Source organism: Podarcis cretensis, assembly GCF_951804945.1.
Source record: "Podarcis cretensis genome assembly, chromosome: 16".
NCBI lineage: Eukaryota > Metazoa > Chordata > Lepidosauria > Squamata > Lacertidae > Podarcis > Podarcis cretensis.
In genome coordinates, this window is record NC_137186.1 from 1,785,613 (window position 1) to 1,806,019 (window position 20,407).

Genomic DNA, 20,407 nt, shown 5'->3' on the forward strand with positions numbered 1-20,407 from the left:
AACAGGTTTCCAATGATGTTGCTCCTGCAACCTGGGACTGGGCTGACTGGCCTTTCTCTCCTCTAAGGCCTAGGGTGGTCCTGGCCCACAGGTGACTCGCCTCTCCTGGCCTTAAGGCGAGCAATCTCCTGTGAGAACTTAGTTCCCTCCACCTCTCTGCCCTGAGCCTCTGCAGCTCCGGATAGACTGGAGGGTTACTGGACCCAGAGGCAACCTCGCCTTCCCCTGACAGGGCTAGGAGAGGAGCACCTGCAGGCAATGGGTCCTTGATCACCTCTGGAGCCAGAGCGGATTCAGCTGGTGTCTGCTCCTGAGAATCTGGCACAGGTGAGGGCCCTTCAGGTTCAAGCTCCAGCCCCGGCTCAGCCGGCCCTGGAGGCGGGAACTCCTGTGCAGGCTGGGATTCCTTAGGTTCAGTCTCTGAATCTGATTCCCAGGCCATCACAGCCATATTCTGACCTAGGCAACATTCCAGGGGCCACATGGCAGTGGGGCACAAAATCAGAGGAAATAAGTGTGTGGTGTTGGAATCTCCGTTTGACCGAGCTGATAAAGCTCATCTTCCGAAATTGCCCTCCAACTGCACAGTGGCAAACAGAAGCTAACATGTGGAACACTGAGTCTGAACGTTACTGTTCTACAATATGCTAGTTTCTTCACATGTGTGCAACCCCCATCCTCCATCCAGGAAGCAAGGGGCATTATCAAGATTCAGTAATACTTTTCAGCCAGACAAAAGAACTCCAGGAGGGTGTGAATCAAGGCCAGTGAGGGGAGTATGTCTGGGAAAGATATGTGGCTCTGGGAATTCTGGGAAAGGACTCTGGGAGAGAGTCCTGAGGGCCAGATAGAGATGCTTGGAGGGACATATTTGGCCTCTGGGCCCAAAGGTCCCCACCCCTGCCCTACACAGTTACCGAGAGGCATGTGGGGCACGAACTCCTAATGTAATGATCTCAGGCAGGCAAGGAAGCCCCGATAAGAATTCAAGAGTCTCTGGCAGTTTTATGGTACATTTATTTACAATTAGCATGCTGAGCATGTCTCCAAGCCTGCCGCTCTTTCCTACGAGTTGGTCACTCTGAGTCTCCGCCCCATCACAACACAAAGTGTGCCAAAGTCCAGTTCTTCCTCTCTTGTAATTCTGTTGCATTTTAACATTTGCAGCTCTTCTGGTTCAGGGAGGAGGTAGGTGAACCTCCCCCCCACTATAAAACGAAGATCCCTCTAAACGTTGCTTGCCTCCTGGTTGCATAGCAACCCCCTCAATGTCATCTATCTCCTCCCCTCCCTCTGCCTGTGAGTTCTCTGAGTCTGATGCTCTATCTGAGTCTGGGAATTCTTGATGAAGTGGTGCAGAACTAACCCACTCCTGCTCTGTCTGTGGCTGCAACCCCTCTTCTCCAGAGTCAGGCTCTGGCTTCCCCTGTACTGGCATTCCTTCATCTCCAGAGTCAGACTCTTCCTAGGCATTCGATTCAGCCAGATCCCTGACACCTAATCATTTCCATTTCTGTTAAAACAGAGCCAGTGCCAAGACCATGGATACAACATAAAGTACAATCCAAGACTCCCGAAGGCTGCACTGTGTCCTTACAGTGCCAGGCACCTGTAAAGGAGGAGTACACTATCTCCTGGAAAAGAGGGAATCCCCCCAGGGTCTTAGTAGGAGGTTTGGATAAGTACTTGCTTTCTGACAATGGAAGGAATCTCCACGTCTCCTGGCACAAAAGCTCTTCTGACTCCACATTCACTTGCCTGGTCAGCGGTCCTGTTGATCGAAAGCGTGCCTCATTTGACTTGCTCAAAATCTGTGCAAGTGGGGAAGGTAAGAAATGTATCATCCCTTTCATAATCCCCTGGTTCTGCTTGGAGTGGTGAATACTCAGGCAGTCCCTCAAGACAGGGCTTGTATAAGCAAACACTCCTCCTTCCTTGCCAGCTTATTAGCAGGTTTGGGCCAACACAGCTCTGCTTGCAGACTATGCTTGACCCTATGAGTTGCTGCTCCTGAGATTAAGAGTCTCGTGCTCTACTAACTAAGCTATCCTGCTGATTTCTTCTTTGATTCCTAGGCTGAGAAATTGCCCTGGGACCCACAAAAGTGAAAGCAGCAGTGATATCTGGAGAGCCATGCCATTCTTAGAACATCTTCTCCCTGCAATGGGACTCCCAGAATCCCCAGCAGGACTCAGGTGCTTTGCTTGCTATTCCTGCTACAATGAAGGCGAGCAAAAGCACCATGTAAGTTTATGTCTCCAAATTATAAGTGATGGGTTTGGACCCAGGTTTAGTCAGGCTTAGAGTGGAGTCTCTGAGGACAAATGCATTTGGTTTGCTTCCCAAACCCATAAGATAACAAAAACACACCTATCCTTCAGAATTTGCACTTCTCCATGATTGTTGTTGTTTAGTCGTTTAGTCATGTCCGCCTCTTCGTGACCCCCTGGACCAGAGCATGCCAGGCCCTCCTGTCTTCCACTGCCTCCCACAGTTTGGTCAAACTCATGCTGGTAGCTTCGAGAACACTGTCCCACCATCTCGTCCTCCGTCGTCCCCTTCTCCTTGTGCCCTCCATCTTTCCCAACATCAGGGTCTTTTCCAGGGAGTCTTCTCTTCTCATGTGGTGGCCAAAGTATTGGAGCCTCAGCTTCAGGATCTGTCCTTCCAGTGAGCACTCAGGGCTGATTTCCTTAAGAATGGATACATTTGATCTTCTTGCAGTCCATGGGACTCTCAAGAGTCTCCTCCAGCACCAGAATTCAAAAGCATCCATTCTTCGGCGATCAGCCTTCGTTATGGCCCAGCTCTCACTTCCATACATCACTACTGGGAAAACCATAGCTTTAACTATACGAACATTTGTTGGCAAGGTGATGTCTCTGCAATGCGATCTTTTCCATGATGCAGCTCTCCAAATAAAAAAGTGTTCACACAAATATACAGACAATTGAAAAATAATCTTCAAAATAAGATGTGGGAAAGGGATCCTGTCACTTTATGGAGTAAGGACAGTCCAATGGTAGAAATGGTTTTATCTCCTTTCTTTTCCTGAGTATGTGATCTTATAAACACCAACAACTGGGAAACACTGGCCTGCGAGCACTCCATTGGAGAACAGCCTTTACAAAAGGTTTCATGGGCTTTGAAGACACATGAACTCAGGACACAAGGGAGAAACGAGCTAAGAGGGAAGCACACTTGGAAAATCCACACCGTGATCAACTCCTGCCTGAGAACCAATGTCCCCACTGTGGAAAGATGTGTGGATCCAGAATTGGCCTCCACAGTCACTTACGGAATCATTGTTAAAACCGTGTTTATGGAAGACAATCTTACTTGGCTATGAATGATCACCAAAGAGGAAGAAAGAAATAACTTATCTTATTTTATTGTCTGCCACTTTGGCAGTCTTTGGTTTATAAATCTACCAATAAATAATAAAAATAATAACAAGAGTGGAGAATAATATAAAGTAATCCAGGAGAGCCAACTTAGGGCAACACTAATGGAACAAGACCTTCTTCTTTTTTACGGTATTTACTCAAATGTATTGCACATCTCAGGGACGCGGGTGGCGGTGTGGTGTAAATCACTGAGCCTTGGGCTTGCAGATAGGAAGGTCAGCAGTTTGAATCCCCGCAATGACGGGGTGAGCTCCCGTTGCTCGGTCCCTGTTCCTGCCAACCTAGCCGTTCAAAAGCTATCAAAGTGCAAGTAGATAAATAGGTACCACTCCGGCGGGACGGTAAATGGCATTTCCGTGCACTGCTCTGTTTCGCCAGAAGTGACTCAGTCCAGCTGGCCACATGACCCATAAGCTGTCTGTGGACAAACGTCAGCTTCCTCAGCCAGTAAAGCGAGATGAGCACTGCAACCCCAGAGTCGTCTGCGACTGGACTTAACTGTCAGGGGCCCTTTAACTTTTTACTGCACAATTTTTTTTGCCAAATTACGTCACAAAAATTAGGATGCACATTACATTTGATGTCACATTTGCATTTGCCAGCAAATACTTTTTGGGTTTCAAGGTTTTGAAAATTGAGGGACGCAATAGTTTTGCAGACTCATTCAATTTGTGAAAATGCAGTATTTGTTTTGCTTCTTAGTCACATAGAGGAGGTCCCTTTGGTGGCTGTTATTGCACTGCGTTCCAAGAGCCTCTTATTGGTTGTTGCAGGTGGACAACAAAAGTACTGGGGGTTCCTGCCACTTCTCGTCTGTGCTGTTGGAGCTTCTGCATGTTTGATAATGATATGGAAGAAGAAAAGGTTGGGAAAGGAGAAAGGTAGAACCATCTCTGTTAATCCCCTTAACTACCTAGGATTCAGGCTAACTGCCAAATGCATGTCTGCCTTTCCCTTGCTCCTCTTGAGAGTATGTTTCTAAACACAATTCAAAGTGTTGGTGCTGACCTTGAACGCTCTAAATGGCTTCGGCCCAGTAGACCTGAAGGAGCATCTCCACCCCCATCGTTCAGCCCAGACACTGAGGTCCAGTACCGAGGGCCTTCTGGAGGTTCCCTCCCTGCAAGAAGCTAAGTTACAGGGAACCAGGCAGAGGGCCTTCTCAGTAGTGGCGCCCACCTGTGGAACACCCTCCCACCAGATGTCAAAGAGAAAAACAACTACCTGACATTTAGAAGACATCTGAAGGCAGCCCTTTTTAGGGAAGCTTTTAATGTTTGATGCACTACTGTATTTTAATATTTTGTTGGAAGCCTCCCAGAGTGGGTGGGGTATAAATAATAAATTATTATTATTATTATTATTATTATTATTTAGAGGCAGAGGTTGGCCAGTGCCATGAGATGAACAGCAGGTCTCACGTTCTGCTCTGTAGATGCTGCTTCTGTGATGCAAGCTCAAGAGAGGACTCCTGCACCCTCCCTCAGAGGAGACCTCCAAAAGGTGGTGATGACCTACTGAGATGAACATGCACAGTAAGGAAGGCTGGAGGACCGGGTGAGATGTTTGGAAGTCACGTAATACTATGGCATTGTTTTTTAACATTTGTTAGTACTACTAGGAATAGTCAGATGCTTTCTTTCTTTTTTCCAGCCAGAACGCTCCGCAACAGAGTTCATTTATCTATCACCTCGAAACACCATTGCAGGGGGTTGGAGCAGATGGCCCTCAAAATCCCTTCCAGCTTTTCAATTCTATGATTCTATGGAACAAATCATCTGAGAGGAGCGGTTGGCTACTAGCCATGATGGCTGTGTTCTGCCTCCGTGGTCAAACGTAATAATACTTCAGAATACAAGTTGCTGCAACCTGCAGGAGGGGAGAGTGTGTCAGTTTGATTTCATAGTACCAAAAGCATTGATCTGATGAGTAGAGCTCTTTCTGGAAGCTTCTCTGTGTGAAAGAAACAAGCAGGAGGTTCATGATGTTTGGGTTATTCCTTCAGAGAAGCTGAGCACAGCTGGCTTAAACTGGTTCTATTATCTCTTTCTGTCAAGGTCATGCTATTTATAGTAATAAGGCCAGACAGAGCCGGGGTTTCACTTCTTTCTTTCTTTCTTTCTTTCTTTCTTTCTTTCTTTCTTTCTTTCTTTCTTTCTTTCTTTCTTTCTGATGTGGTATTCTCTGTATATAGTGTTAAGGTTTAGACTTACTATAAGTTATTGTAAGTTTAAGTTAAGTCTGCTGCAACTGGATTTCTTATGGACAGGGCCAATCCTCAATGTATTGGATTTGTGACCATTCTGCTCATTTGCCTTCGGTAGCAGTAAAGCTCTGCTGGATGAAATATTAATTGTCTCCAACATTTGGAAATGTAAAGAAAAAAGAAGGATCTTTTTACCACATGTGGTGGGAATGTAAGAAAGTAAAAAACTTCTGGGAAATGATATATAATGAGATGAAAAAGATGTTGAAATATACATTTATTATAAAACCAAAAGCATTTTTACTTGGCATTGTAGAGGATGAGATTATTAGACAAGATTGTAAATTGTTTTTATATGCAACAATGGCAGCAAGAATATTATTGGCACAAAAATGGAAACAAGAAGAATTACCAACAAAAGAAGAGTGGCAAATGAAATTAATGGACTATGCTGAATTAGATAAACTGACAGGGAGGATTCAAAACGGGATGAGAGATTCTTAGAAGATTGGAGTAAGTATTTGAACTATCTGAAAAGCAATTATAATAAACAGATTATGCTAGTAGGACTGCAAGAAGTTTTGTAAGGAGGATTATGCAAAATATTGCAAGGAAGACTATGAAGAGAATATTAGTTAAGGACAATTAAAAGTAACAGAGGAATTAAGAAATGCAGATTAAGTGATAAAGAATGGAAAATCTTCAGAGGTAGTTGACGGAAGTCTAAAACATTGTATAAGATAAGACTATGTTAAATGACTGTTGGAAATGATATATTAAAATTATAGAGAGAGATTGAGAGAGATTAATTGTCTCTGGTCTATTTTTTGGGAATCCTGAAATGTGTTTAAGTTTTCAATCTGCTAACTATACACTGGAATCTGTTCTGGATCAATATTGAATAGAATTCCATGACAGAGTGCTTGTGCAAATTCCTATGTATAATACATCAAATTATCCACCTTCATGTACAGTAGATATCCTATATATCTTGAAATTAGGCTAGGATTTGATGGGTGTTCTGTCCACACCAGGGTCAGTTATTTAGTGGTAGCAAATCTGTGTATTAATATTAGGTAGAAGGAATAACAATGCTGCCCCTTTAAGAAAAGATACTGCCTTTCCCCCTTTTTTAGACATCGAGGCAGGTTGGGATATATTCTAGTTTCTATTGGCTCTGACCAGAGGGGAAGAAACCTCCCTTCCCCCTTTGCAATCTAGTTTCAGTCTAGTTCTTGCATATGCAGGAAGAGGGGCAAACTCATTTGTTCGTACAGAACTCCATAGAGAACTTCATAAAATACTTCTAACCATCTTCATTCAGAGCCAAAGAACAGCCTATTGGAATGTGAGGAATATTTATACATATGCTTTGATTATCCTCAATAAATCTACGTTTGAGAGCTTTGTGGAGTTTTGTTGAATACTATCCAGATTGAGAGAGAAGTTTCAGGACCGAACAGTGGGCAATATTATTGACAGAACCCCATGCAAAACAGCAGACTTCTATAATGATCTGAAGGCATTCGCTTTAAAAAAGCAACAACCCGATTTTTGCTTACAGTTTCCTTTGGTAGTAACCATTTTATTTTATTTTTTTAGCTATACCCCTAATAAAAAGAAGAGGGAAAAGGGTCTCAGAGTTGAGCCACTAAATTCTTAGGAGGAGCCCTTATCTCTGATCAGCCTCCCACTATTTTTGATCAAGGCTGCTGTTTTGCAGCTGTATCTCAAAACATCATGTATCTCAAAAGCAGAGCAAAATTTTAAACTAATTTCTGATCATCTTATTTATTTATTTATCTTGCTGGTTGCTTGTCACCCAAAGGTCTCCAAGAGACCTTCACATTAAAGGAAAATATATGCACATACATAAAACCATGGATAAGACAGAGACGTAACTTACTGGATTCCTTTATTAGCAATAGAAGTATTTTCTCTGGGCCGCTTCCAGGCAAGGAGACAATGGAATCCAGCCGGCAAGACTGAACGCACAAATGTCCCTGGCGGAGAGTGAAACGTTGTCGTGGGACTTGCGTAGTGACACTAAAAATCCATTCAAGCAGCTGCGCGCGTGTATAAAAGGGGAAAGGGAGGCGCTAGAATGCGACAGGCGGGAGAGAAAAGGGTGACGAAAAGGGGAAAGAGGGGAAGCAGCTAGAGGAGGGAGGAAAGAAGGAAAGACAGAAAGAAAGATGATATGGAAACGAAGACGAGAGAGACCGGCGAGGAATTGCAGAGGAAAGAAAGGAAAAAATAAGCAAAGAAGAGAGGCAGACAGGAAGGATCTGGAAAGCAAGAGCGGGAATGGAGAAGGGAAATAAAAACACCGTCTGGAAAGCGGGCGTGGGTGCAGCCAAGGGGGGCAGCTGCCCCCCAAATAAGTAATTCAATACAAATGCTTAACTGAGGTTCTGCCCCACCCACCATAAATCCTGAAGAGGCTTCTCCAAGTCCTGCCTGGGAGGGGGAAATGCGCTGAGAGGGAAGGGAGGATTTTTCGGGCAGTCTCGGATTTAGCCCCGCGCCGGCATCCCGGTCCAGCAGCAGCTGCAGCAGCAGCCTCGCCTCCTCCTCGCCGCCCGCTTTCGTCCTGTCTCGAATTACATCGCTTTTAATACGTCTTGGGCGCAGCGGAGGAGGAGCAGGGGACGGCGGCAGAGAGCATCTTTTAACGCTGAGCACTGGGTAGTGAGTGGTCAGCGGCTGTGGGGGGCAGGAAGTTGCGGCGGGAGGGGGCATGGGTTTATTTCTAGGGGCAAAGAGTCCCGGGCCAGCCCTGCATGCGGGATATTTTAAAAATCCCCTGTGCTATGCTAAATGCAGAAACATCTGACTCAAGTTGTGATGCGACGATCCGGTTTTAAAAGCCTGGCTCAGGCTGAAATGGTGCCACTGATAACTCCGGCCATGCAAATGGCACATTTTTTTACGACAAGAAGTCGCATCAGAAGACGCTTTTGGACCTTACCAGGGTCTCATCTTCTAGAGGAGAAGAAAGACTGCGCCTGAGCACTCAATCGGGGCAAGCAACAATCGGGCTTCCTGGGGATCGCAGTTTGTTCTGATTTAGAGCTATAGAGTGGGAATTACCTGGGAAAGGAGCGCGCAAGTGGGAAACCGCTGAGACCCCGACTTTCTAGGCGCAGGGCAAGAGGAAGTGTGGGCGAGCCCATGTACGAAAGGCATTGGGCTGAAAACAAAGCTCTCTTCGCTCCTAGCCAAAATGATTGTGGAAGTCCCGAGCAGAAGCCTCCTGGCCATCCTTCTCTTCACTCCATGGATCTGTACTTTATTCGGTAAGTCCTTGGGAGAGGGAGGAAACTCATTGCAAATGTCCGGGGGGGAGAATGCAGGCTTTTGTGAAGGGGAAATAATTGGCCAAGGGGAGGCTGGTGCCATTTCCCACTTCATTTCTCTGCCCAGAAGTTCAAAATGCTGCTTAGACTTCTTGGCCTCTGCCCAAGACCACCATGAGATGCACAGCAAGCCAAGAAACTGTTGAATGGTTTCTTTAAATATTAAGGTTCAATATTGTTTCACAAGATGTGTATCTCTTTAAAGGCCAGAGCAAATATCACGACTTAGTTTTATAGCTGTGAAGCAGTATAGCAGATGCTGTTAAGTTGTGTCAATTAAGCTGTGTCAGTAGTTGGATATAAAGTATATATATATATATATATAGTATATAAAGAGCAGTGCGTACCTCTCTCAGTACCCTGATGAATGGGTCATACATATAGATGTAATGTAATTTAATGTAAGAGGAGTTTTTGTAATTAAAGCCAAGCAAAAGTTATTTTTGCCTTTCTTCGTTGTTTCCTGAACCCGTGGTCTCCCCAGCATGCTTTCTGCAGCGCAATTAATCTGCTAAATACGCAAGAGAAACAAGCCGATAGATAGATCCCACTGCCGTGGCTGATGTTTTTAAACTCAGCTGCTTGGAAAGAGGAGAATCCAGCCTTATGTTTCCCACAAGGCAAAGGAAGAATCAGCAAGGATCCGTCTGGTTCTGGTGCAAGGAATGTGATTCAAGAGTTTGGGATTTCTAGCGAGAGTTCTGAGCCTACACGGGAGTCCCAAAGAAATTTCCCCACTCACCTGCTAAGCTATTATGCAGAGGTGGAGAACGTTCCAGCTATTGACAGAAATCCCTGTCCCTGGCCTGAAGGTGGGCACTCCTCTTAGCCAGTGTTGAGCCTAAACTTTCCTCTTGGTGAGCCACCTTCTCATTGGAAGCACAACCAAGTAGGCATCTCCTTCTATGTCCTCCCGCTTTCTGAAATAGCTCCTCTGTGCTCTGCTCATTCCCCCTGGGCAGGAAAGAAGCAGCCTCTGGGTCTCCTGCCTCCTCAGGATATGTGGGGAGCAAGGAAGGGGTGGCTCTGCTCCATAATCTCACCCCCCCACTTCCTCCCATTCAAAGTCCTCTTCCTCAAATGCTTCAAGCTTCTGGTCTGAATCAGAGTTCTCAGAAGGTATAGGGGCACTTGCTCAAAAAAGGCCCACCCCCCATGCCCTGGGAACCTCCCCCCCCATAAGCTGCATTGTACCCCACAGGTCATTACTATAGTGCACGGGTCAGCAAACTTTCTCAGCAGGGGCTCAGTCCATTGTCCCTCAGACTTTGGGGGGGGGGGCAGGACTATATTTTGGGGGAAAAAAATGAACGAATTCCTATGCCCCACAAATAGCTCAGAAATGCATTCCTATGCCCCACGAATAACCCAGAGATGTATTTTAAATAAAAGCACACATTCTACTCATGTAAAAACACGCTGATTCCTGAACCGTCTGCAGGCTGGATTGAGACGGCGATTGGGCCGGATCCAGCCCCCGGGCCTTAGTTTGCCTACCCATGCTATAGTATATGTGTGGGGTGTGTCTGTATATTTGCCTGCAAAGGGCCCTCTTCCATCCCTAACCCTCCCAAAAATAGGATTCAGAGAAAGGTTACCAGATTTTTTTCAATGAATCCGGGGACACTTTTCAACTTCAATGGATTTTGTCAGGGGATTTTTTTGTAAATCTGGGGACTGTCCCCGGGAAACGGGGACATCTGGTAACCTTAATTTAGAGCAGCTTCCCAATGTATCCAACATATGTCTTCCCATAGCCTAATTACAGCACAGATCTAGCTATCTCTTCCCAGCCCTCTTATTTCCCTGCCACCAGAAATAGAAGGGTTATTTCATGGCTAATCACATCAGAGGGGGCTAAACTATCACCACCAAAATTGAACTGAAAGCGTGGTAGTTTTTATTCCAGGCTAACTGCAATGTGGAAGGGGTGCTCCTAAACCCGGATGCCGCAGAGTAAGCCAATTAGATTCACTAGGGCTTGCTTCTGAGTAGACATGCAAGGTAGCTCTAGGTCTTTTATATCTTCCAAATTGGCTCAAAGCTATCATCCTCAATCTTTATTACGGTCCAGAGACCCAACAAATCATTACAAAGCAATACACAATTCATACAGCCTACCTCCAAGTTAAGCAAGCATTTTGTTCAGAATATACGGATCATTTGTTCTTGCAACCACCGATAAAAACTTTGCCACTGCTAATGTTCTAGCATTTTTCCGGTCTCAAAGCTATTTCAGTATTTCCTCACCTATTTTTCCCCTCTCTCACCCACCCCAAATAGGAAGTTTAAGTTATGGAATGGAGAATTCAACCCATCAGGTGAAGGGAATCCTGGGAGGATCAGTCTTGTTTCCTGCCAATGTATCTCAAGGAATAACAGTGGAGAAAATGGAATGGGACTTTTACCCGCAAAGTGGTGGCCTGGGCTTTTGGCTGGGGGAATTCAGTCATGGGAAACTGGAGCACCCAAGTCCCACTGACCGGTTTGGGCAACGGCTGGACATGGTGGATGAGACAACACTGAGGATCAAAGACCTGAAGTTGAATGATGGTGGGATCTACAACGCTCGCATCTGGTTTACTAAGGCACAGTTTCAAGAACAGAGTTTCAGCCTCACGGTCTATGGTAAGTAACTACTTTCCGTGTCCTGAATGCAGAGGAGGGCTACACAGATGATAAAGGGGGACACTGAGGGAGCTGGGTGTCTTTAGAATGAAGGAGCATCTCCACCCCAATCATTCTGCCCGGACACTGAGGACCTCCTGGTGGTCCCCTCCCTGTGAGAAGCAAAGCTACAGGGAACCAGGCAGAGGGCCTTCTCAGTAGTGACACCTGCCTGGTGGAATGCCCTCCCATCAGATGTCAAGGAAATAAACAGCTATCTGACTTTTAGAAGACATCTGAAGGCAGCCCTGTTTAGGGAAGCTTTTAATGTGGACCATTGTATTTTAATATTTTGTTGGAAGCCGCCTAGAGTGGCTGGGGAAACCCAGCCAGATGGGCGGGGGAAGAAGAAGAAGAAGAAGAAGAAAAAGAAGAAGAAGAAGAAGATGAAAAAGAAGAAGAAGAAGAAGAAGAAGAAGAAGAAGAAGAAGAAGAAGAAGAAGAAGAAGAAGAAGAAGAAAAGGCTGAGAGTCATGGTGGGGGCAAGAGGGCAGCTTACTTAACTAACTGATCTATCATGTTAGTTCTGCCCCCCTAACAAAAGTCCCCCCCCAATAAAAACCCTGTCTACGCCCATGCTGAGAGGTGATATGACAGCTATCCGGACATGACCCGGAAGCTGTACTCTGGCTCCCTCAGCCAATAAAGCGAGATGAGCGCCGCAACCCCAGAGTCAGTCACGACTGGACCTAATGGTCAGGGGTCCCTTTACCTTTACCTTACACAAAAAACTAAAGAAGATGTTGAACATATCAGTAACAAAGAAACCAGAGACCTATCTCCTTGAATTGATAAACGAAGAGATACCACCGGGGGGGGGGGGGATTTTTCTATATGCAAGTACAGCTGCTGGAATAGTGATTGCTGCTAGGTGGAAGTCACAAATTATACCCACAAAGGAGGAATGGATTTGTAAATGAAATGAATATTTAACTTTGCCAAAATTAACTGCTATAATAAGAAATCAGTCAAATCAAAAATTAAAAAAGGAGTGGAAATGTTTTGATGAATTTATGGCAAAATATTGCTCAAAAAAAGATACGCTAATATGCCTAGATTAAAATCTGAAGTACTGGATGGAAGAAAAATTAGTAAGGGAATATATAGATGATTTGAGAAGGTTGTAGAATGCAAATACTATTGTAAATTGTATAATGTGGAGGACATCGAGTGGGGGCGGAGGGAAGTGGGAGGAAGCAGAAAAGAATAATATGATGGATTGAGGAAAGAGAAATATAAATCCATAGGGTTGGATTGAGAGTGAGTCAGGCTTAGAAAATAAATCTTAATATCACTGTCACCCAATTTAGTCATGACTACCTACAAGCTCATTGGTGTCATGGGTTTACTCTAAGGGTGACTAAAGCACAGATTCAAACTTGCACAGAATTTATGATCGGGAGATCATCTTTTAATCTGGGATATGCGTTCATCTCCATGGCAGGAATAGCACGTAAACCAGAGTCTTGAAGATACACATCATAGGAAGGTGCCCTATGCTGACTCAGACCATTGGGGTCTATCTAGCTTAATATGGCCTCCACTGACTGGTAGAGACTCCCCAGGTTAAGGGTAGGGTACAAGACAGAAGTACTGTTTTGGGGGGGACAGGGGGCGGGCAGGTGTGAGGGACTCCCTGGTCCTGAATGGGACAACTGTGCCCCTGAAGGACCAGGTGTGCAGCCTGAGAGTCATTTTGGACTCGCAGCTGTCCATAGAGGCGCAGGTCAATTCTGTGTCCAGGGCAGCTGTCTACCAGCTCCATCTGATACACAGGATGAGACCCTACCTGCCCGCGGATTGTCTCCCCAGAGTGGTGCATGCCCTGGTTATCTCTTGCTTGGACTACTGCAATGCGCTCTATGTGGGGCTCCCTTTGAAGCTGACCTGGAAACTACAACTAATCCAGAATGCGACAGCTAGACTGGTGACTGGGAGCAGCCGCTGAGAGCACATGACACTGGTCTTGAAAGACCAACATTGGCTCCCAGTACATTTCCAAGCACAATTCAAAGCATCAGTGCTGACCTTTAAAGCCCTAAACGGCCTCAGTCCAGTATATCTAAAGGAACGTCTCCACCTCCATCATTCTACTCGGACACTGAGGTCCAGCACTGAGGGCCTTCTGGCAGTTTCCTCACTGAAAGAAGCAAAGTTACAGGGAACCAGGCAGAGGGCCTTCTTGGTAGTGGCGCCCACCCTGTGGAACACCCTCCCATCAGATGTCAAAGAAATAAACAACTACCTGATGTATAGAAGACATCTGAAGGCAGCCCTGTTTAGGGAAGTTTTTAATGACTGATGTTTTGATATATTTTTTATCTTTTGTTGAAAGCCACCCAGTGTGTCTGGGGAAGCGCAGCCAGATGGGTGAGATATAAATAATAGATATTATTATTATTATTATTATTATTATTATTATTCCCAGCCCTGCCTGAAGATGCCAAAGGGATTGGACCTGAGACCTTCTTGCAAACAAAGAAGCAGTGGCTCTACCACTGTAAAGGTAAAGGTAAAGGTAAAGGTAAAGGGACCCCTGACCATTAGGTCCAGTCGTGGCCGACGCTGGGATTGCGGCTCTCATCTCGCTTTACTGGCTGAGGGAGCCAGTGTACAGCTTCCAGGTTATGTGGCAAGCATGACTAAGCCGCTTCTGGCGAACCAGAGCAGCGCATGGATACGCCATTTACCTTCCCACCGGAGCGGTACCTATTTATCTACTTGCACTTTGACGTGCTTTGGAACTGCTAGGTTGGCAGGATCTGGGACTGAGCAACGGGAGCTCACCCCGTCGTGGGGATTCGAACTGCCCACCTTCTGATTGGCAAGCCCTAGGCTCTGTGGTTTAACCCACAGTGCCACCCGCATCCCGTTATTTGTGTACTACTATCCAAAATTTCTTAATTTCCCCACGCCTCCACCACATATGTATTGTTGTTCCTTTTTCTCCACCACAACTCCAGCAGAGGTTGGATTTCAGTTTGTATATCTTTGCCAACTTAACCTCACAGTTTGCTATTGTGCTATATCTCAACGGACTCTTACAGGTAGTCAGCAGAGACTCCGGTGGATGATCTGCCTTCCCATCAGCTTCATTTTAACTCTGGCATGTTCTGTAATGATATGGAAGAGGAAATACATATTTAAAAAGAGGTAGGAACATCCCTATTAATCTGTGACTATGGAATTTCCTCCCTGTTCATATAAATCATATAAGTCTTTTGATGCATGTGTTACTCTTATTTCTTCACACGGTGATCTTAGTCACTGTTTATTTGAATTTTTATATGAATTATATATACTGATATATATATATATATATATATATATATATATATATATATATATATATAATGTCATATACTACATAGGTAATTTTAAGTTGAGCAGCATGTACATCTGCCTAATAAGCAAAAAACATGTTTCATTTTACACTCTGCAGAGACTGCCTCCACAATTCCAGAGAACCAGCACTCTCCTTCATCACAACAGTCAAAGAGGAACCTTCCCAAAGTTGGGCATGAGCAGGTGAGATGAGTGTGGAACTGAATGAAAGGAAGGTGGCTTGAAATAGCAATGGGAGCATTTCATCTGTTTGGGAGCCACTTAATGCTTATAAAATTATTAACACACTTTAAAAAAAAAAAAAAGCAGGTTACAAAATGGTGAGACTATTAAGCCACAACCTCACCTACCACCTAATCAACCCATTGTTAAGGGTTGCACTCTCATTTTATTTATTGCATTTATTGTATTTCTAGCCCAACTTTTTTGCCAAAGAGCTCAAGGTGAAGTATGTGGCTCTCCCTCTCGTCACTCAACCTGTGAAGTGGATTATATATTATTATAGAATTTATATACCGCCCTATAACCAGAGGTCTCAGGCTGGTTCACAGAAAAGATCGTGAAATATAAAATCAAAATAAGAACAATAACCCAATAACGCCCCCTCAAGGCAGCGAGCGGCTGTGTCTGCCTGTGGCATTTGCCTTCCTATGTGTGTGACAGCATACTAGGTTCATAGGGAAAGGGTTAACTAATTGTAAAATGACTAACCAATAGGAACCCAAGGGGCAGAGTTAAATGTGTATAAAGTTTATTTTTAAAAAATAATATTTATTGTGATTTTAGAAATTACAAAAAGAAAAAAGAAAGGTTAGACATAACAATGTAACAAAATACAAAAACACAAACAAAAACACTACATAAAACATTGAATCAACAAAGCAAAACAAAAAGAATTAAAAACACTTCCAATATTTCTAATCTTAACTTTCATGCACTTGTTTCATTGACTTCCTCACGCCTCCCTTTTTGTATTCCACTTCAATTAACTATTTCAGCAAGTCCTTTCCATCTTCATCTATTTTCTGTCTTATAATTAATTTTAACATATTCTGTCTAGCATTCTGCCAAAGCCATCTAGCTTCATTCCACCTTTTTTGTAAAGCTCCTTAACTTTACAGTATTTCTGTAAATAATCTTTAATTTTTTTCCAATCTTCTTCCACCGACTCTTCTCCCTGGTCTCGGATTTTGCCAGTCATTTCTGCCAGTTCCATATAGTCCATCAACTTCATCTGCCATTCTTCCCGGGTGGGTAAATCTTGTGTCTTCCAGTGCTTTGCGATGAGTATTCTTGCTGCTGTTGTGGCATACATAAAAAAAAGTTCTATCCTTCTTTGACACCAATTGGCCAACCATGCCCAGGAGAAAGGCCTCTGGTTTCTTCAGGAAGGTATATTTAAATACCTTTTTCATTTCATTATAAATCATCTCCCAGAATGTCTTAATCCTTGGGCATGTCCACCAAAGGTGAAAGAATGTACCTTCAGTCTCATTACATTTCCAGCATTTATTTTCGGGCAAATGATAGATTTTTGCAAGCTTGACTGGTGTCATGTACCACCTGTATATCATTTTCATTATATTCTCTCTTAAGGCATTGCATGCCGTAATTAAATGTGTATAAAGTTTAAGCACAGAGGTTTTTTGGGGAGTTAGAGTTAGGGTGGTTGAGAAGACAGTCTGGAGTTAGGGAAGAGACAGAGAGGATAAGTCTGTGTGTTGGGCTAGTCTGGTGTGAGAGAGGGAGAGAATGTGTTAAGAGGAGTCAGTCAAACAGTTGAGATAATCAGTCAGAAGGTATTAGGAAGGTATAGGCCAGTAAAGAAACTAAAGTTAAGATACTGTCAGGAATTTTATCTGAGAAACCATAAACTTGTTAATGTTTGTAAAATAAACCTGGTTTTTTGGTTCACTTTTAACAACTGACTGGACTCAGTGTTTTACCAGAAAGGAACTGGTTGGTGGCAGCGGGGAAGCGAGCACAGTGGTGGCACAGGGATCAATAGACTGTTAAATGTCCAGGGACCCTGTGTGATCGCCAAAATGCCCTCCAAGGACACAGTCAGTGAGGTTCATGGTCAAGTGGGAGGATTTGAACTCTGACCTCCCAAGTCCTAAAAGGTAAAGGGACCCCTGACCATTAGGTCCAGGCGTGGCCGACTGGGGTTGCGGTGCTCATCTCGCTTTACTGGCTGAGGGAGCCGGTGTACAGCTTCTGGGTCATGTGGCCAGCATGACTAAGCCGCTTCTGGCAAACCAGAGCAGCGCATGGAAACACCGTTTACCTTCCCGCCGGAGCTGTACCTATTTATCTACTTGCACTTTGACGTGCTTTCGAACTGCTACGTTGGCAGGAGCAGGGACTGAGCAACAGGAGCTCACCCCATTATGGGGATTCGAACCCCTGACCTTCTGATTAGCAAAGGGACCCCTGACCATTAGGTCCAGTCATGGCCGACTCTGGGCGCTCATCTCACCTTATTGGCCGAGGGATCCAGCATACAGCTTCTGGGTCATGTGGCCAGCAGGACTAAGCCGCTTCTGGCGAACCAGAGCAGCGCACGGAAACGCCGTTTACCTTCCCGCCGGAGCGGTACCTATTTATCTACTTGCACTTTGACGTGCTTTCAAACTGCTAGATTGGCAGGAGCAGGGACTGAGCAACGGGAGCTCACCTCGTCGTGGGAATTCGAACCACCGACCTTCTGATCGGCAAGTCCTAGGCTCTGTGGTTTAACCCACAGCACCACCCGTGTCCCTTCCCAAGTCCTAGTCTGACACTAAAACCACTCTACCACACCGGCTCTCTTAGAGAAGCCATAATTTAAGAAATCTCATTTTAAGAGTAATAGCTTATGATCAAAGCAATACAGTATTTACTTATTTAACCATCCATCTGGACTAAGGTTACCAGATTTTCCCCCAATGAATACGGGGACACTTTTCAGCTTCAATGGATTTTGTATGGGGACTGATTTGTAAATTTGGGGACCATCCCTGGAAAACGGGGACGTCTGGTAACCTTAATCTAGACCCTTTTAAAAACAAACCTCAAGCCCTCTTTAAACTTTGAGTTCCTTGTTAGGCTGTTACAGGCTACTCTGTTGCCTGAGACAGATCAGCAAATGACACCCCCCAAATTCAGTGCTTTTGGCCAGACATGAGGCAGAAATTCCCACAAGCATTTTTTCATGTTCTGGCAGTAAAAGAAATGCAACAATAACAACTATGTGCATAGCCGTGGGGAGGGGGGAGTTGCTCCCCTCCAAATCAAGTAAATAAATAAATAAATAACTTAACTAAAACTAGAAATAATCAGAATATTTGAAACTGAAGTGCTCACTGAGGTCACTTGAATGTTGTTGTGGAGCAACTGGAAACCCAACTGAGCGATAGACAGAACTAGACAAAGGAGGGTGACAGACAGGTTCATGCCCTGTTAATGCACAGAATGACAAAGGATTTTTGTTTTTGTTTTCCTACAGTGAAAGAACAAGGACATTGCCTCTGAGTATGTGCAGAGTGTTTTTGAAACCTTTCTCTGCTCTCCTGCTTCCTGTCCACAATAGCACCCCTTTCCCAGAACACTGGAACCACACGGCATACAGAGAAAGGAAGGCTTTTTGTATGAAGAATTGAAGGAGGGGGGAGAGAATTCAAAGGGGAGGCTGTTGCTATGATGTTTGTTTGTCTGAGCAGGTAACACCAAGTCAGTCTATTAAGAGGATTGTGGAGGAACACTGAGGCACTTGAGCTCTCATTGCAGGGGGTTTACAATGGCTGCACTAGTTGCAACTGGTTGAATGCAGACTGTCTTGCCAGAGTGGTGCATGCTCTGGTTATCTCTCGTTTGGACTACTGCAATGCACTTTATGTGGGGCTGCCTTTGAAGGTGACCCGGAAACTGCAACTAATCCAGAATGCAGCAGCTAGACTGGTGACTGGGAGCGGCTGCCGGGACCACATAACACCGGTCTTGAAAGACCTACATTGGCTCCCAATACGTTTCTGAGCACAATTCAAAGTGTTGGTGCTGGCCTTTAAAGCTCAAAACGGCCTTGGTTCAGTAGACCTGAAGGAGCGTCTCCACCACCATTGTCCAGCCTGGACACTGAGGTCCAGCTCCGAGGGCCTTCTGGCAGTTCCCTCGCTGCGAGAAGTGAGGTTACAGGGAACCAGACAGGGCCTTCTCGGTAGTGGCGCCCGCCATGTGGAACGCCCTCCCTTTAGATGTGAAGGAAATAAGCAGCTATCTTGTCTTTAAAAGTCATCTGAAGGCAGCCCTGTTTAGGGAAGTTTTAATATTTAATGCTGTATTGTTTTAACACTCATTTGGGAGCTGCCCAGAGTGGCTGGGAAAACTTAGCCATATGGGTGGGGTATAAATAAAATAATAATAACAACAACAACAACAACAACAACAACAACAACAACAACAACAATAATAATACAACTTTGTTTCTGGGCACAATACATTATATTCAGTTAGTGTTGAAACTGATGGAGGCCCCAAATTTCTGAAAGAATGGCTCCTTCTCTACAGACCCTCCCAGGTGTTAAGGCCAGCAGAGGGCGCCCTCTTGACACAAGGGATGTCCAATAATTCCAGTGGAGACAGAGACAGAAGAAGAAATTGCTGGCTTCCACTTCTTTGTCCCATGTCTGGAACGGAGAGCAATCCAGTGAATATAACCAGGACAAACGATTTGCAATTGATTACGGGTCTTTCCTCATTTGCATTGCTTTCCTCCTCCAACACATTGAAAGGGTTGGGGTGGGAAAATGTAACGACTTAATGCAATTACGAACGTTACGTTACCAGCAGTGAGACAGTGTAGTTTTGGGTGGAAGATGAATGGCAGTGGAACGGAAACAGTGGTGCAGGCGATAAAGACGAGGCAGGAAGGGAAAGGATGTCTTCCTGCATTCCCACTTGGCAGTTCCACCACTGTCAGAAGCTCAGTGGGTGGTGGTCTGGATGAGCCCCTTTCTGTATGGCAGCCCCTGAACTGCAGAACTCCTTCTGCACTAAAGTCTGCCTTAGCACCTTATTTATTTATTTATTTATTTAGTTAGTTAGTTAGTTAGTTAGTACACCGCCCTATACCTGCAGGTCTCAGGATGGTTCACAAGATAAATAGAGAGCCAATGTGGTGTAGTGGTTAAGAGCGGTGGACTCGTAATCTGATGAACCGGGTTCGCTTCCCCGCTCCTCCACCTGCAGCCGCTGGGTGACCTTGGGCCAGTCACACTTCTCTGAAGTCTCTCAGCCCCACTCACCTCACAGAGGGTTTGTTGTGGGGGAGGAAGGGAAAGAAGATGGTTAGCCGCTTTGAGACTCCTTTGGGTAGTGATAAAGCGGGATATCAAATCCAAACTCTTCTTCTCTTCTTCTAAATAGCTTTTCTGCATAGCTTCATA

The 20,407-nt window shown here is 44.9% G+C and overlaps 1 protein-coding gene across 7 annotated transcripts in view; it reads left to right on the forward strand.

Annotated features, from left to right (window-relative positions):
- Positions 1 to 20,407, forward strand: part of LOC307205585 (uncharacterized protein) — a 64,282-nt gene that overhangs the window by 3,704 nt on the left and 40,171 nt on the right. For 5 of the 7 annotated variants that reach the window (XR_013834037.1, XR_013834038.1, XR_013834039.1 and 2 more), the window contains exon 2: positions 11,256 to 11,600. Coding sequence is in view for 1 of the 7 variants with exons in the window: in XM_079958179.1 (XP_079814305.1) it covers positions 11,256 to 11,600 (345 nt within the window). In the remaining 6 variants the exon portion in view is untranslated. Of the gene's footprint in view, positions 1 to 1,525; positions 1,829 to 4,180; positions 4,289 to 4,842; positions 6,635 to 11,255; positions 11,601 to 20,407 lie in introns of those variants that run through there. The other 2 variants (XR_013834041.1, XR_013834042.1) reach the window with 1 other exon arrangement.